General features: G+C 44.8%; 1 protein-coding gene across 1 annotated transcript in view; it reads left to right on the forward strand.

Annotated features, from left to right (window-relative positions):
* Window positions 1-16,120, forward strand: part of C3H13orf42 (chromosome 3 C13orf42 homolog) — a 29,105-nt gene extending 12,985 nt beyond the window's left edge. The window contains exons 2-4 of the mRNA XM_047721808.1: window positions 11,265-11,412; window positions 12,955-13,195; window positions 14,028-16,120. Coding sequence (XP_047577764.1) covers window positions 11,265-11,412; window positions 12,955-13,195; window positions 14,028-14,190 — 552 coding nt within the window. The 3' untranslated portion in view covers window positions 14,191-16,120. The remainder of the gene's footprint in view (window positions 1-11,264; window positions 11,413-12,954; window positions 13,196-14,027) is intronic.
* Window positions 16,121-18,818: the final 2,698 nt, after the last annotated feature.

Consider the following 18,818-nt stretch of genomic DNA (forward strand, 5'->3'; position numbering starts at 1 on the left):
TATATTTTCCTCTCAGGACTGCGTTTGTTGTGTCCCACAGATTCTGAACTGTTGTGTTTTCATTATCATTTGTTTCCATAAATTTTTTCAATTCTTCTTTGATTTCCTGGTTGACCCATTCATTCTTTAGAAGGATGCTGTTTAGTCTCCATGTATTTGGGTTCTTTCCAAATTTCCTCTTGTGATTGAGTTCTAGCTTTAGAGCATTGTGGTCTGAAAATATGCAGGGAATGATCCCAATCTTTTGATACCGGTTGAGACTTGATTTAGGACCAAGAATGTGATCTATTCTGGAGAATGTTCCATGTGCACTAGAGAAGAATGTGTATTCTGTTGCTTTGGGATGAAATGTTCTGAATATATCTGTGATGTCCATCTGGTCCAGTGTGTCATTTAAGGCCTTGATTTCCTTGTTGATCTTTTGCTTGGATGATCTGTCCATTTCAGTGAGGGGAGTGTTAAAGTCCCCTACTATTATTGTATTATTGTCGATATGTTTCTTTGATTTTGTTATTAATTGGTTTATATAGTTGGCTGCTCCCACGTTAGGGGCATAGATATTTAAAATTGTTAGATCCTCTTGTTGGACAGTTCCTTTGAGTATGATATAGTGTCCTTCCTCATCTCTTATTGTAGTCTTTGGCTTAAAATCTAATTGATCTGATATAAGGATTGCCACTCCTGCTTTCTTCTGATGTCCATTAGCATGGTAAATTCTTTTCCACCCCCTCACTTTAAATCTGGAGGTGTCTTCAGGTTTAAGATGAGTTTCTTGTAGGCAACATATAGATGGGTTTTGTTTTTTTATCCATTCTGATACCCTGTGTCTTTTGATTGGGGCATTTAGCCCATTAACATTCAGGGTAAGTATTGAGAGATATGAATTTAGTGCCATTGTATTGCCTGTAAGGTGACTGTTATTGTATATTGTCTCTGTTTCTTTCTGATCTACTTCTTTTAGGGTCTCTCTTTGCTTAGAGGACCCCTTTCAATATTTCCTGTAGAGCTGGCTTGGAATTTGCAAATTCTTTCAGTTTTTGTTTGTCCTGGAAGCTTTTAATCTCTTCTTCTATTTTCAATGATAGCCTAGCTGGATATAGTATTCTTGGCTGCATGTTTTTCTCATTTAGTACTCTGAATATATCATGCCAGCTCTTTCTGGCCTGCCAGGTCTCTGTGGATAAGTCTGCTGCCAATCAAATATTTTTACCATTGTACATTACAGAGTTCTTTTCCCTGGCTGTTTTCAGGATCTTCTCTTTGTCACTAAGACTTGTAAATTTTACTATTAGGTGACAGGGTGTGGACCTATTCTTATTGATCTTGAGGGGGGTTCTCTGAACCTCCTGGATTTTGATGCTTGATCCCTTTGCCATATTGGGGAAATTCTCTCCAATAATTCTCTCCAATATACCTTCTGCTCCCCTCTCTGTTTCCTCTTCTTCTGGAATCCCAATTATTCTAATGTTGTTTCGTCTTATGGTGTCACTTATCTCTCGAATTCTCCCCTCATGATCCAGTAGCTGTTTGTCCCTCTTTTGCTCAGCTTCTTTATTCTCTGTCATTTGGTCTTCTATATCACTAATTCTTTCTTCTGCCTCATTTATCCTAGCAGTGAGAGCCTCCATTTTTGTTTGCACCTCATTAATAGCTTCTTTTATTTCAACTTGGTTAGATTTTAGTTCTTTTATTTCCCCAGAAAGGGCTTTTATATCTCCCGAGAGGGTTTCTCTAATATCTTCCATGCCTTTTTTGAGCCCGGCTAGAACCTTGAGAATCGTCATTCTGAACTCTGGATCTGACATATTACCAATGTCTGTATTGATTAGGTCCCTAGCCTTTGGTACTGCCTCTTGTTCTTTTTTTTTTGTGGTGAATTTTTCCGCCTTGTCATTTTGTCCAGATAAGAGTATATGAAGGAGCAAGTAAAATACTAAAAGGGTGGCAACAACCCCAGGAAAATATGCTTTAGCCAAATCAGAAGAGATCCCAAATCGTGGGGGGGGGGGGGGAGAAAGGGGATAAAAAGAGGTTCAGAAAGAAAGAAAAAAAAATTAAACAAAGAAAACCAATAAAGAAAAAGTATAAAAAGGAAAAAATATATATATATTAGATAAACTAGTTCAAAAATGTTAAAAAAGAAAAGGGTAAAAGTGAAAAAAATTTAGCAGAAGAAGAAAAAAAATTGAAAAAGAAAAGAAAAAAATTAATTTAACTGCAAGGCTAAGGAATCATGGGGAGAAAGCCATGAGTTCTGTGCTTTGCTTTCTCCTCCTCTGGAATTCCGCCGCTCTCCTTGGTATTGAAACTACACTCCTTGGTAGGTGAACTTGGTCCTGGCAGGGTTTCCCGTTGATCTTCTGGGGGAGGGGCCTGTTGTAGTGATTCTCAAGCGTCTTTGCCCCAGGTGGAGTTGCACCGCCCTTACCCGGGGCCGGGCTGAGTAATCCGCTCGGGTTTGCTTTCGGGAGCTTTTGTTCCCTGAGCGCTTTCCGTAGAGTTCCGGAGGACGGGAGTGAAGATGGCGGCCTCCCAGTCTCCAGCCCGGAGGAGCCGAGAGCCCGGGGCCCCACTCCTCAGCGCGCCCCCAGAGAACAGCGCCCAATGACTCCAGCCACCCTGGCCTCCGGCCGCGCTCCGAGCTGACCGAGCCTGCGACCGGTTCAAGGTAACCCCGAGCTGAGAGTCACTCCTCGGCTCTGTCTCTGTAGCCAACTTCCCCGTTCTAATACCTGTGAGCTCTGCGACACTCAGACACCCCGATCCTTCTGTGACCCTGCGGGACCTGGGGCCACGCTGACCCCACGTGGGCTTCACCCTGGTTAAGCCTCTGGAGCGATGTCCCTCAGTGGAACAGACTTTTAAAAGTCCCGATTTTGTGCTCCGTTGCTCCGCTGCTTGCCGCAAGCCAGCCCCTCCCCCCATGGTCTATCTTCCCGTCGCTTTGGATTCACTTCTCCGCCAGTCCTACCTTGCAGAAAGTGGTTGATTTTCTGTTTCTAGAGTTGCTGTTCTTCTTCTCTTCGATCTCCCATTGGATTTGTAGGTTTTTGTAATCTTTAGATAAGCTATCTAGCTGATCTCCCACTACCTGAAGTAGTCTCAGCCTGCTACTTCTCCGCCATCTTGACTCCTCCCCTTCTACAGTTTTCTTTTGGCTCCAGTAAAGACTTCTTATTTCCATGAACTCATATTAGGAATATGAGCACACTGTTTGCCATAGATGCTAAATATATTTTGTCCAAGTTACTATGTGTATCTTAATTTTATTTGACATTTTCCGGTATATAATTACTACTGACTTTTATGTAGTCAAAGATACCCATTTTTGCCTTTGCTATTTCTTCCATTGCTTTTCTGCTTGGAAAGCGTTTTATGTCTCAAGGTCAGCTGGGTATTTGCCATTTTTTTTTTCTTTTTTGATAGCTCCATTTTTAAAAAACCCAAGTCTTCTCTGAATTAGCAGTGTATCTTGACTGGAAGTGGAAAGTGAGACTCCAACTGGAATTTTCCCCAAGAAGCAAAGTTTCCCACCATGTAGTGATAAATTCATCCCTTCTCTCTGCAGATTGTGATGTTTCACTTATTGCATGTGTTGGTTTTATACAATGCTTCAAGGATATGAATTCAAATCAATTTAATCAAGTTTCTAACTATTTGATAAGTGTGAGCAATTTTTTTTTCCTGCTTGGTGTTTTGTTAAAGTGGAATGATCATTTAGATGATATGTAAAGAGAGGAGCTCCCAGGTGTGGGCAGAAGAAATAGTGTCCTTAAGATTAAAAAGCAGAGAGGAAAAAGACTAAGCCTATCAACCTATGAGTCTATGATATCTAAGATCAAGACAGAAGCTGTGTGGCTCCATTTCCAAAATGACTGTAGCCTTTAGTTATGATAGGTGATGCCAAAGCCGAGTTATACTAGAGTTTATGACAAACTTCTTCCTTCTTTTTATCTCTTTGGATTGATTTTCTCAGCTCTCTTTTCTATTTCACCAATTTTTTTTTCCAGTTCAGGCAAGTGTACCATTTAGCTTAAATTTCATTGAAATTTTGTATGTAGGTATATGTATGTATGTAATTAAATTTCAGTGATATACTCTTTTCCTAGTTGCTGTTTCTCATAGTTTCAGTCCTTGTTTCATAAACTCCCATTCTTTCTTCATAACCTCCTGTTCAACTGTGGGTATACACTTTCTTAGGTGTTGTAATATAAAAGGGATAAGGTCAATATCACCTTGGACTTGGTCTTAAATATCCGTCCCAAGGATGGCAGAGGGTGAAGAAGATGTGTTAGAGCTCTTAGGGCTTATCCTCAAAAGCCCCCACCTTTTTTGGGTGATATTAAATTGCTTGTGGATAAGTATCAGCTGTTTTGCAATAATTTCACACAACAGAATGATCCAAGAGAAAGTGATCTCTCCAGTCCTGACTAGTTCCACATCTGGTCCTGGAAATTTACTGACATTCATATTTCCAGATATTATTTGTTCAACAGAGTATTACCAGTACTCCATAAAAATAAGGAGCACAGAGTTCTTAATATTTGCCAAGTTAAATCCAAAAGGATACATAGGCAACATGCAAGCTGATTGGAGAATATAAACCTAGGTAATGGCATGTATATAACATATATTCATTCACTCAATGAATGATTACCACTCCATGCTTGACCCTGAACTAGACACTTAGCATTCACAGGTGGAAAGGCAGTCTGCTTGCCCTGACATGGCCCATTGTCTCAAGCTGCAACCCTCAGCATCACTGTTGGAACCACACTGGTAGGCTGAGTTTCCTTGGCAGAGAAACAGGTAGAATTTCAATCAGAATGTTGAGAGTTGTGTGTATCTCACAACCTGTCTCATATAGGCAGGGGCTGGTGGTGAGTTATCACAGAAGTCTTATCCATGAGTGTTAGTTGCCAAAGCATTGCCAAAGAAGAGGTTACAGATTGCTGGTCTCATGTGGGGCTAACGAGGAGAACACAACGCACGGTAGTGGACTGCCCGCGCCAGTCAGAACATGGGCATGGACGAGATGTGCCTATGTCTGTCTGCTGCAGTGGGGGCAGGTGACATGGGAGCTGGCCCTCCAAAGGAGGCGAGGGGATACCCAAGTAGGAGAGGTGAGAGGAGGGTAGACATTTAGGAGTGGTCCTCCGGGCTTTGGGTGGGTTTAGAATGTCCCCCACAACCTAACCTCTGACATGATATTGCTGTTTGAACTGGAAGGTCAATGTGTAGAATCCAGACCTCTTGCAGACAAATAGTGACAGATCCTAGAAGAAAAAGAATGGATGGGAGAAACCCAGGCACCCAAACAGCAGGCAAAACCAGGCAGGATGGCCGATGATGTGAAATGCAGGAAAATATCATAAACTGCACTGGGGGCCTCAGAAATGACAATGAGAAATGTAGTGGAGTGCAGTTGGGGAAAGTGCAAAGGGAAAAGTAATTGGAAACCAAGCCCTGGTGTGAAGGGGGTGGGATAGGGAGGCTTGGAAAATGATAACCCCAAGGCCACCGAAGGTTCCATGGGAAAGGCACAGGGGAATAGAGCCGGCAAGGCAATACAGCTGCTTTCAGCCCATGTGCCTCCTCCCCAGGGCTGCTGTGGGGCCCACAGCGAGGGAACATGAGCCCTGTGACACGAGGCCCCGAGCAGATGCAATGGGAAGGTTGTCCAGAGAAGTAGTTTAAAAATTCTGGGCTAGAAAACAGTCAAGATTGGGAGTGAAGCAATCCTCTTCTAGCCAGAGTTCGGAGTTCAGAGAGGGAACACTGTACTGCATCCCACCCAGGGGTGTGGATGCCTGGTGTCCCTTCTTGTACAACTACTGCCTCGTGAAGTAGATTTTCCTGTGATAATGGCCTGGGGCCTGAAACCTGAGCCTCGGTTGTTGTCTCTCTCTTGCTAGAGACCAAGAGAATGTGGCAGTGGAGGCAGAAAAGGCCAACAGAATCTGTGGGGACACAAAGAAAAAAACCAAACCTAGAGTCAGCCTGGGTTTAAACCATGACTTGAAAAGGCTCAGATGTGTAGCTTAGCCTTGGGACTCAGAAAAGTCACCATGGTGCCTTCATTTGGAGACATGTGAACGTACACTTTTATAAGGTATGACTGATTTGCCAGATGGCTTGATGCTTCCCATTCTCTCCATCAAGCAGATACATAGAGAGCAGAAAACTTATAATTAGAAGCCTACCCCAAGCGAGGATATTATTGGCAAAATGCAAAATGGCATACGCATTAAGCACTAACTTGGATAGCCAAAGATTACTGAGAAGCCAAAGAGCTGACAACAGGGGGCTGTGGTCTGTTCTGACAGTGGGTCCACACGTTGGGGAGCCAGGCATGGCTCCTGGGGCAGAGGGCAGTCTCTCTCTACTGCTGTGAAGTAGTCCTCAGGATACACGGAGTGAAGAAAGCAATGTTTACAGCCCTATCTGGTAGGTGTCATTTTGTTTTTTAAGAAAGTGGGTAAACACAAATATAAATTCACATTTGCTTATATTAAAAAAAACCCCAAAACAATGGAGAGATGAACAAGAAACTTGGCTCCTACCCAGCGTGAATCTTAGCAGAGGTGAATGCTGAACACGAAACCCAGGAAGGAATCAAAGCTGCATAAAGACAAGCTGAGGGGAGGCCTTCCCAGGAGGGGGTTTAGGTCAAGTTTGGGGACTGGAAGGGAAAGGTAGATGTTGGGGTGCACCCCTGTGGGAGCTCCTCTACACTGTTGTTGGTACAGGGAGAGGAGCAGAGCTTATTCATTTGCACTTATTTATGTCCCTACATCATTCCATGAAGGGTTTAGGGGGAATGGACAAAGGCAGTTGGGGCAAGTGGGGGGAGCTCTCCTTTGGGATAAGACTCAGCCACACAGGTAAATATGGGTCAGCCACAGACAGAGTCACCAAGGTCTCATTCTCCAGACACACCAAGATCTATAGGCTCTTCTAGCAGAAGCAAGTTTTAGAATGGGAATGTGTTGGACGGGCCAGCAGAGACCCCAGAAGTAGGACCTGGAAGAGTGGACCCTCCCGGGCTGGCTGAGGGGCTTCTATGTCAGGGTGGCCCTGAAGGCAATCGCTTCTCAGCCTTGTAGAGAGGGCAAGGTGTGGGAGGGAGATCCGAATCTCAAATCCTGAAGCTTGAGGCTTTGGAGGCAAACAATATATTTAAATATTTGGGATGGCCAACAAGTGTGCAGCTGAAAGGGTCTTTGTCCACTGGTTTTGATGGACAGAAAGTGCGATGGCTAGGGGCGCCTGGGTGGCTCAGTGGGTTAAAGCCTCTGCTTTCAGCTCGGGTCATGATCCCGGGGTCCTGGAATCAAGCCCCGCATCAGGCTCTCTGCTTCAGCAGGGAGCCTGCTTCCTCCTCTCTCTCTCTGCCTGCATCTCTCCTACTCGTGATCTCTGTCTGTCAAATAAATAAATAAAATATTTATTAAAAAAAAAAAGAAAAGAAAGTGCGATGGCTAAAGTCATCATATATGCTGATTATTTCCTTTTTAACTTGTAAATGTGATCCTCGAAGGACAACACTTGAGGAGTTTCTGGATTTACGAGATTTTCGAGAGGCCACAGTCAAGGGTTCCTGTTAACATAGCTAATAGTCGTGGTCTCGCTCATTTCTGAGCCTTTGGTAGTTAAGACATCAAAGCTGACTCTTTTCTAAATTCTTTAATAAATGAAAGCAATGGATTCAGGCTGCTCTGAGCTACTGGCCAAAGTCTACTTCCTGAAGACACTGAGGAATGAGCAGCTTAGATCATTTTGTAGGGTGACTCCATGAAAAAGAACCTGATGCCCACATGTGAGATGGAGACCCTTGCCTTAAACCCAACACTGATGGAAGTTTCTGAGTCAGAGACTCAGAGATACCCTTTCCACGGGTGCTGAGATACAAAGACCTACAGACCTTGCGTCCCTCTTAAATAATATTCATCCTTCTTTTGGGGTTCAGTCCAGATTTTGTGGATTTCTCCATTCTTTGTTTCTCTATTTTTCACTTCACAAAAAAAATTTTCTAAAATGATAGGTGTCATAGTAGAATTAGGTTAGGGACTGAAGACCATGGAGCCTAGAGTAGAGACCAATCCAGGAGAGGGGTCTCCTGTGACTAAGTGGAGAATGAGTTGACCCAGCCCATCTTGATGGATGAGTAGAAATCAGCCCTGATGAGACATTGAAGGCAGAGGGACCACTAAGAAAAACCACAGGGAGGACAAGTATCATGACCTGCTTTAGATATGGGCCCTCCTGTCATCTGCCTGCAGGAAGGATGCCTGGTGGCCTGGCCTGCTGTGCTCATACAGACTGCCAACCAGTCCTTCTGGTTTTAGTCCTGCTCCCCACTCCGAACCCTTAGTGTGCCTGGTGTTGCCAAGTCTGGTGCATTTCAAGTTCCCAAGGGTCCAATTATAACCCTTTTACTTCCCCAACTCATGATGTTCCAGAAGGCTGGTCCTTTTGCTCTTTCATATCTCCCCCACTTCAGTTGCTTTGCAACTGCCAGAAATTTCTGGAAATATATCTTTCACTGATGGCCTCTTTCTTCCTCCCTTTGTCATTAGGTTTTCTTCTCTCTGCCCTCCTGGTTTCATTTTAGTGGGCTCTTTGAAGAGGGAAGATTAAGTACATGTGGATAGTATTCCACTTATAACACAAAAGATTCAAGTGTATGTTGGGCTTTTTCAAAATCTTCTCTAAGAAAGCGCCTTACAAATATAAAAGGAAAAAAAAAAACCTTTCCATTTAAAAATGTTTTTAGTAGTATGAAATGCATACATTTCACCAAGATCTTGTATGTACCTACAGATGTCATCATTTCATTTCCCAGCATTCCAGCCTGTAATTTAATATTCACTTTTAATACCATCCCCCTCTAAAAATGCCCACATATGGCACAAAAACAGACACATAGATCAATGGAACAGAATAGGGACTCCAGAAATAAACTCATGGTTATAAAGTCAATTAATCTAAGACAAAGGAGGCAAGAATATACAATGGGGGAAAGACAGTCTCTTGGATAAATGGTGCTGGGAAAAAGGGACAGCTACATGCAAAAGAATGAAACCAGACCACTTTCTAACAACACACACAAAAATGAACTCAAAATGGATTTAAGACCTAAATGTGAGACCCAAAACCATCAAAATCCTAGAAGAAAGCACAGGCAGTAATTTCTCTGACATCGGCTGTAGCAGCATTTTTCTAGATATGCCTCCCGAAGCAGAGGAAATAAAAGTAAAAATAAACTATTGGTACTACATCAAAATAAATAGCTTTTACACAGCAAATGAAGCCATCCACAAAATGAAGAGGCAACCTAGGGAATGGGAGAATGGGAGAAGATATTTGCCAATGAAGAGCTAATATCCAAAATGTATAAAGAACTTATACAACTCAATACCAAAAAATAAAAACTCAATTTAAAAATGGACAGAGGACCTAATAGACATTTTTCTGAAGAAGATGTATAGATGGCCAAAAGACACAGGAAAAGATGCTCAATTCATTCATCATTAGGGAAGTGCGAATCAAAACTGCAATTAGATATCACCTTATCCTTATCAGAATGGCTCGAATTAAAAAGACAAGAAACAACAAGTGTTGACCATGATGTAAAGAAAAAGAAACTCTTGTGCACTGTTGGTGGAAATACAAATTAGGGCAGCCACTGTGAAAAATGGTATCGAGGTTCCTCAAAAAATTAAAAATAGAAGTACTATATGTCCCAGTATTTCCACTATATGTCCCAGTATTTCCACTATTGAGTATTTACCCAAAGAACACAAAACACTAATTTGGAAAGATATAGGCATCCTGGTGTTTATTGCAGCATTATTTACAATAACCAAATTATGGAAGCAATCCAAGTGTCCATCAATAGACAAACGGATAAGGAAGATGTGGTCACACAAACACACATACACATACACTGGAATATTACACAGCCATAAAAAGACAATATTGAATCATTAAGAGACAACATGAGTGGACTTGGAGGGTATTATGCTAGTGGAATAAGTCAGACTGGGAAAGACAAATACCATATGATTCCACTCATAAGTGCGATCTAAAAAAGAAACAAAAGCAAATGAATAAACAGAAAGCAGAAGCAGACCTATAAATACAGAGAACAAGCTAATGGATGCCAGAGGGGAGGGATGGGGAGTTGGACAAAATGGGTGAAGGAGAGTGAGAGATACAGGCTTCCAGTCATGGAATGAATAAGTTATGAGAACAAAAGACACAGCATAAGGAATACCATCAATGATACTATAATAGCGATATAATGGGATAGCTGGAAGGTACATCTGTGGTAAACATAGCCTACTGTATACACTTGTCAAATCACTACACTGCACACCCGAAACTCATGTAACATGGTGTGTTCACTCTACTCGAATAAAGCAAAAATAAAATAAAAATGCTCACATAAAATAAAATAACTCTACAGAGATCAAACAGCCCAAGTTAACACACATTGTCCCTTCTTATCCTCCCCGAGTTCTCTTCTTTCCTAAATTCCTCCGATGGTCTTTCATAGGCTCCCACAATGATTCTGTGCCTTTCACTGAGAGTTCTCCATGGAGGTGCACCAGGGGGCCTGAACTTCCCCTGGTGGGAGTTTGTGAAGACCATGGTGAGGAATGAGATCATGAAGAAGAACAGATCAGGACAGAGCCTGGAAGCTGGTTAGGCACACTGTAGACCTTTTTTTTTTTAACTCCATATTTTATCATTCCTTATATTTTTCAAACAATTATACTAATTTTTCTTCAATTTATTCCATGACTTGAGCCCAAGTTTGGCCACTTTGGGTCCTGACAGCTCTTTCAGAGCATTTCCAATCTACCTTATCCTTTCTTTCCTGCTGGGAGCCCCTCATTGCCTCCTGGCAGGAGTTGCACGGTCCCCTAACCGGCTGTTTACCTGCAGGGAAAATGGCCAAAGGAAGACTAAGTATTTTGCCTAAAGATCCATAACAGTCTCTGAGTGATAACGGGGTAGATCTTATTATTTACTTGTCTCTCCTTGAGGCAATTAGAAACCAACTGACACACCGCAGTTGTGTCTCCTTCCCCAGGGCACTCATTTAAATTTACTGTTTAAACTCTGCAAATTCATAACCACACATACATTCTGCTTCAGTGACGCTGCGTTCTTTTTGGTGGTGGTGGCTTGCTTGTGTGTGGGTGCTCAGAGGCTGGCTCAGGCAACTCTCTCTCCTGCCCCCTTGCCTCTAGCAGAAAGCAGCTGCAAAGAAGTACTCCCAGTTCAGCGCCGATGTGGCCGAGGCCATGGCCTTCTTTGATTCCATCATCGCTGAGCTGGATACAGAGAAGCGGCCCCGGGCTGCTGAGGCAGAGCCCCTGAATGAGGACGTGGACTTTGATGGTGAGTGCTTGCCCGGGGCGGGGCAGGAGGTGGGTGGGGGATGGTCTCTGGACTGGGCTGGCAGAGGAGCTATGGGGAACCCCAACTCCGAGTAAAGGGAAACCCACACTGCACTCCAGAGCCCCGCCCAGGGCTTGCTCTTTTTCTGGAGGCAGGGGTAGGGGGCTTTGCTTTAGCTATCCCTGCGGCCACCACCCAGCCTACCTGACAACCTGTCACATATTTGGACCCAAACTCCTTCCTGTGGTCCACTGGCCAAAGCTGAGGACAAAGCACTAAAGAAAGAGGTTAGAGGGGGAGCTGGTGTGACATGGGTATGAAGACAGAGTTACAGTCTTGCAAGAGGAAGAAGTCCTGGAGAGCCGTCCCTGGCCAGTGAGAATATATTCTGCGCTACTGGACTGGTCACTGAAAGATGGCTCGTATGGTAAATTTTAGGTTCTCTGTATTTTACCACTTTTTTTTTTTTTTTAAAGAAAAAGGAGCAGAGAATCTGTATTTAAAAAATTTAGCTTCTCCCTCTACCTGAGCTCCTTTGGCACTCTCTGAGGGACCTGACTGCTCCTTCATCCACTTTGTCCCCCCTCTGCCCACAGCACCCTCTGAGGCCCTCATGCTCAGGGCTCTGAGGACGATTGCGCAGGGCGGGAAAGGAGCAGGGGGCCTGCTGGGCCCGCCTGGGTCCCTGGAGAGGGACCGAGCTAAGGGCTGTGGCTGACGCGTTTGTCCTTGCCAGCCTGCATCACTGGCTCTCTCCTGGTAGAAAGCAACCAATCCCACCACTTCATGAGCTCATCCCACCTTTAAATTCCATTACTTGACTGTCAGTTTCTTCAGTCTTTGACTTGCCCTCCTGGGTGTCAGTTATGACGATTTTATTCAGGGGTTACTGGCCATTGTTGCTGAGGGACCAACTTTTGGTACCAGTACTACATAATACTTGAGTGTTTTACTTAATGCTCAAAAGATCAAAGAAAAGATCCTTGTGGTTTGTAGTTGGTCTGGCCTCCAAGCGCTGTCTCTGTGACATTTAGGTTCTCATGGAATTTCACAGGTGATCCCTCCCACTCCCCAATCTCACTGTTCCTTGCAGGGGCCTCTGCTTGCCCTCCTCCTTGACTGCAGCCCCTCAATCCCAGACAGAGACCAGCCCTCTTCTCGACAGCAGGGCCTGGGAAAGCCAGGACATGGACGAAAAGGACAGCAAAAATCCACCGAGGTTGCGGAAAACAGGATCTCTTTGCTATTTTGTCCTCTGCTCTTTTCATTTCACTATTTGCAGTCTATCGTGGGTGGCTCTCCAAGTCAGTACACATAGATCTGTGTCCTTATTTTTAATGAACACAGCAATATTTCGCTGTCTCCCTAACCATAATTGCAGGGTCAGGACAGATCGTCCCCCCCACTTGCCTTTCCCATCCTCTCTAAGAACCCACTGTGGGATCTGTGCATTTGTCGTGGGCTTTCAGCCCGAGGCACTCTCTCCTGCTCCTCCCTGAGGGAGAGTCCTTCTTTCCTGGGGCTCCGGCTTCTCTCTTCCAGTTGCCACCAGCTCCCGGGTGCACAGCCTGCACTCCAACTGGATCCTGCGGGCGCCACGCCGGCACTCCGAGGACATCGCCACGCATGCTGTGCATGCGACAGATGGCCAGTTTCGAAGGACCACGGAGTGCAGGACCATTGGCACTCAGAGGAGGCTCGAGAGGCACCCCATTTACTTGCCTAAGGCTGTGGAAGGGGCATTCAACACCTTGAAATTTAAGCCCAAAGCCTGCAAAAAAGAGTAAGTGCTCGGACCAAGTCGTTCAGCCAAGAAGTTTTCGTGTCCTCCAGACTCCTGGGGGTGGTCTTTAAGGTGACTTGAGTCCCCAACCTATATACCCAAAATTATTCTTCTCTATTTTGGGGAAAGGGAGATCATTGTTAAAGATGTTTTTTCCTAGTCTATGCTCATACTCCAGCCTGGTTCACTGCTGTCACCACTCCTCATGGTCCCTTTGGCTGTGGATCTGCCTGTCCTTCCTTCTGGCCTTCTTGGCCCACATGCTTTGTGCCACCCTCTTTCATTGTCTCCCCACCCCTGCTGTGCCACTGACAACCTTGTGCTACAGATTTTTTAAAAAAATTTTTTTTTATCCATTTATTTGACAGAGATCACAAGTAGGCAGAGAGGCAGGCAGAGAGAGCGAGAGGGGGAAGCAGGCTCCCTGCTGAGCAGAGAGCCCAATGCGGGGCTCGATCTCAGGACCCTGAGATCATGACCTGGGCTGAAGGCAGAGGCTTAATCCACTGAGCCACCCAGGCGCCCTGTGCTACAGATTTTTAATGCACGTTTGGGGTTGAGTTGGGCATAGCACCAAGAGGGAACCAGCACCAAACTAATCAGATGTCCCTACCTTGGAAAGGCATTGGCCTGACTTAGATGGAGAACTTCTTGTCAGCTGGGCACCTCCTGGCCACCTTGCTACCATCTTTCGGCCTTTCTCCCTCCAGATCCAACTCTCCCAAGACCAGTTACCACTGTTAACTCCATTGGAATAGTGAGTCAGAGTGTCCCTTCTCTGTGCAACTAGCCAAACCATGCTTAAACAGTCTGCCTCATTCCTCCCTTCCAGCCTGGGGAGCCCCCGACAGATCCTCTACAACATCTCAGGAGAAGACATGGAATGGGATATGGAACTCTTCATGCCAGAGCCCTTGGCATCTCTGGAGGAGGACTACCATGAGATGGAGAACCCCAAAGGGCAGTGGCTGCTTCGAGAGAAACTCTGGGAGTGAACAGTGCCCTGACTCCCTCTAAGCCATTCAGCCTGACTCAGCCTGGGTCGCTGAGAAGGGGGTCACTTTCAGTGCAGCACAAGGGGTTTGGAAGGGTTAAAAATGGAAATTGGAACCAAGTCAAGTTCATGAGCCCAGCAGCACTGCCCACTGCTGCCCAGTTAGTGCCAAACACACTTGTGGCCTCCCAGAGCACCTGCCTGGGGAGACTGTGGAGCCCGGCTCACCTGGCACAGCAGGTTAGCAGATAGGTACAGCCTGGCTGGTCTACCAGCAGGAGGAATGGAAGTCCTGGAGTGGGAGTGTCGCAGCTCACTAACCTGGCCTCCCCCTTTCAGTTCTCTGTGCATCTGTCCAAGCGGCTGCTAATGTGCTCAGTATAGGAAATCAGGCCACCCAGGGGTCTCTGGGCCAAAGTCCTCAGGAAGGCAGCTCTGGTCTCTGCGGGGCTCAGAAACACTTTGGTTACAAACAGAGGTTGCCCTCCTTTGTGCAGATTGCAGTTCAGGAAGCAGCTCCTTCTGCGCTAACACTCTCACAGTGTTCTAGAAACTTCTGCTGGATTACCCTGGAGATGGGGCCAGTACCCTGGCATTGGGAAGGAGTGTGTCAGGGCCCTGCCTTGGGACCCCACTGTCTCTCCCAGCCCCCAAACCCAGCTCCATTTTCCACAGGCGGTGGGCTGGGGATGGCAGGAGATGAGCGGTGCTTTTCTTCGAATTTTTGTTCAAAAAGTCCTCACAGACACCCCTGCAACAGGTTTATGGCAGGCTGTGCCTCTCCCCTCCCCCAATTAAAAGGAAAATCAGCATCCTTATGTTCTTTTGGACTAGAAAGGACCTGTGAGTTTAGTAACTATCTGAATCCGAATTACCTGTTAAACCTATTCTTTGCATTTCTCACATACTTTTTGCATTTCTGCCTGCTGGAGTTTGAGAACCGCTGGTTCGGAGAATACGTTGCATTTTGTTAGTTCTTACTATTTCTTCTGGTGTTTTCTTATAAAGAAGTCACCCGGTGGGTGCACACTCATGAATGCAAGAGTGCTCATGGGGATAAGGGAGGGAAACAGACGAGGACAAATCAATAATCCAAAGTAAGCCCAGAATGCTCTAGGCTAAGATTAGTCTGAGAGCAGAAGAGAGCTTTCCTTCTGCCAGGCTCACATAATGATTTTCTCATTGTTGAGTTTTTTTAATAAAGAACTTTTTATCTGTGTGAACCCAGGTGTCTAAATCTAAGTATTTGTAACTCCTATGAGAAGAAAAAAAAACCAAAGCACGCTAATAATTATGAGGCATTCTTAGAAATTTTATGTCAACACATTTTAGATGAAAATATACTAGAAATGTTTTAATACTTGTCTTTATTATTATTTTCTTTTTGAGTGCCAATGTCAATGTTTGGGAGGTTTCTTTCATTTTGTTGCTTATCCTAAACTCTAGCCAGAAGCCTGACTGAAAAATAAATGTTTGGGAGATGTGTTTTATAAACTGCATTAAAGCACACCAAGTTAACATTGCCACAGACCTTTCTTTTCCCCAAATGTGGCCTTGTTTTGAAACCCCACAAATGAAAAGTCACCGCTGAGGATCATTTCAGGATGAAGGTCTCTTGACCCTGCCTCTTATCAAACTACAGTTTATCATGGATTCGACCCTGACATTATGTGGTGAAGACTCTGTGTACATTTTGCTTTTACAGATAAGAAAAAAATAAACAGGACAGAGAGGATGTTTGGAGTCTTGATTTTTTTTTTTTTTTTAGCATATATTGCTTATGGGGCATGAAGCTGTACTTTTCTCTTTTGCTTCACATTTTGTATATTTTTGCCTTTAATGAGACTATACACAGACTGCCTGAAAAATTCCATGATTCAGAAACAGAAGGCTGGCGTGTCTGGGATGATTTTAGGTATTTGAAATTGGTGATAAACCCCAGGGTCTGGGCTTTGTCTAGAGAATCCTGAGATGGGGTCTTGAGATAAATAAAATTTAAGACAATAAAAGTCAACTCAGCAAAATCGGCTCATTTGATTGATTCTCTTCTCCCAGTGATAACTGACCAATTATTCAATCAGCTGCTCCTCGAGGCACTGTGGTTCCCCAGATTGTCTTGGTTTTGATTTATGGAAATAGACCTCTCTTTAGACAGAATGTCCAAAAAGAGATGTGAGTTCCTGGCATCGGGCTTATTCTTTAGACCTTGCTTTCTAGCTCTCACCACAAAATGTCTTCTTCACAGAAGAAGATACATGGGGAGTTTAGGTGGCGTGGTATATCCCCAGCCCTTTGCCCTTGTTGGTAGCTCTGCCACTGAGAATGTGGGGCTTCCAGGACGGAAAGTTTTTCTGGAGCCCACTCTCAGACACAGAGCCCAGAGTGGTTCTCACAGGAGACAACATTCCCCTCATCACTGATGGTCTTTTCATAGTGAACTAGTTTCTTCCTGCCACTGTAACAATTACCACAACTTTAGGGGCTTAAAACAACACGGATTTATTCTCTAACAGGCTAGAGGTCCGAACTAAAATCCATCTGACTGGGATAAATCAAGGTCGGGGCAGGGCTGATTCCTTCGGAAGGCTTTGAAGGGAGTATCCATCCATTGGCCTTTTCCAGCTTCCAGAGGCTGGCTGCATGCCTGGCTTGTGGGCCCCACCTCACGTCACCCCAGTCTTCTGCTTCTATCCTCCTATCTCCAGCCACTTGCTCTGATCTCTTGCCTGCCCTTTCTGAGGACCTTTCTGATGATGGTGGTCCTACCTGGATGACGCAGGATCATCTCCCCATCTCAGAAACCTTAACTGAGTCAAATCTGTAAAGTCCCTTTTGCCACATAAGGTAACATGCACAGGTTCTGGGGATGCAGAACCTCCTATGGGGAGACCGTAATTCAGCCCCCCCCACACAGAGTCACAAAGTGTTCTCATCCTTCTCAGTAACCCAGCCCAAATTTCCTTTTAAGCTTGATTCTAACTGCCCAATATCCATGGTGAACTCTGACTTAGCTGTCATTTCCCAGTTTCTTTATTCCATTTGCTACATTCTAGTTTTGTGAAAATGAAATTCTGTCTTGTCTGACAGCCTCTTATTTTGGAAAGACTTTCTGATTACACAAAATCACCAGGTGGAAACACACAATACTTCAATCCTGTAAGGGTGAGGAATGGATAGCCAGTCTATATAAACATTGCTGATGGTCAAGAGTGATGCTTCCCTTCAATCAACCCATCAAGTCCTTAGTAAGCAACTGCTTTGTACCAAGCAAAATAATATAAGACACACTTTCTGCCATTTGGTAATAGGCAACCTAATGGGGGAGGATAGCACAAACATGGAACAGACAGTGCTGGGCATTTACTGCTTCATCGAGCATCTCAGTCTACCCACAAGAGGATCTCTGCACTTGCAGAGAATGCACTTAGCTCAAGGTATCACAGAGAGCTTCACAGTGGAGATTCTCTTGAAAGACAGCTTTAGACTTTGACAGGGGACTGCTAAAGGCTGTCATTTCATGCACATAGATAGTTACCAGAAAAGTCAGAAAGCATAGTAGCCAGCAAGGGGATGCCCTTGACTGAAGGATAGGATTTCTACTGAGCAGCCATGGAAAGCTGGATTGACAGAAATCAAAGAGACTTTGATCAGACGGGTCCAAGAGTCAAGCTTTACCACACCTTGAGCTGAAGAGAGGAGAGAAGAAGCCCCAGAAGATGCAGTATAGCTGTGTGTGTTGTGGGGGCGGGCGGGTGGTTCCGGAAGTGGGCCCTGAAATGCTGTGGGATTAAACCATTAAGCTCCTCACAGCCTCAGGAAGAGAGGCCCTCAGGCCCCTGGTCTGACTTCTGTGGTGGATCTTGCCTATGGTCCCCTGTGGGTCACATGCATTCTCAGGTGATATCTGCTCCCATCTCCTTCCAATCAAACATGGCTGCCTTGGATCCCCCCAGTTCCTCGTCAACAGCACGGTTCAGGGCAGTACTCCTTGAAAGGGGCAGGAGGAGTGCGATGGTGGTAAGAGGAGGGGTTGGGCAGGCACATTTTGTAAATAAATTGATGTAGCCATTTTGGTTGACCTCCCAGGCCACAGAGCGTGTCAAAGCCTTCTGGTCATTCTCTTGGGGGAACTGCCCATGTTTGTTTATCCATTTGTTTGTTGTTTGAAAAAGAATACTGAGCATTTACTATGTCCCAGCTTGTGTCTGGAGTTATAATATAAACAGAATCTCTCATAGAGCTTTCAGTCTGCAGGAGACACATACCTTCATCCAAGGGTTACACCAGCACACATAAATCACAATTGAAGTAAGTTCTGGAAGGAAGGGCTTTGGTGTCACAGGGAACTTGTAAGGAGGGCATCTGAACTGGCTGGGGCAGGGTGGCTTGGGAAGGGCTTTCTAGATCCCACATAGCTTCATTTGTCATACTCAGATACTCAAATGTCACCTTCTTAGAGAGGTCTTCTTGACCACACTATCTCAACCATCACTGATCTTAACCTCTACTATGTGATAGCTGGCTGCTCTGTGTCTACTGTGATCCAACACATGCCTGTGTACACACACACACACACACACAGACTTACACACTTGCACACACACTCTCATACACATTCACTTGTGCATG

The sequence above is a fragment of the Lutra lutra genome, chromosome 3, assembly GCF_902655055.1.
Source record: "Lutra lutra chromosome 3, mLutLut1.2, whole genome shotgun sequence".
NCBI lineage: Eukaryota > Metazoa > Chordata > Mammalia > Carnivora > Mustelidae > Lutra > Lutra lutra.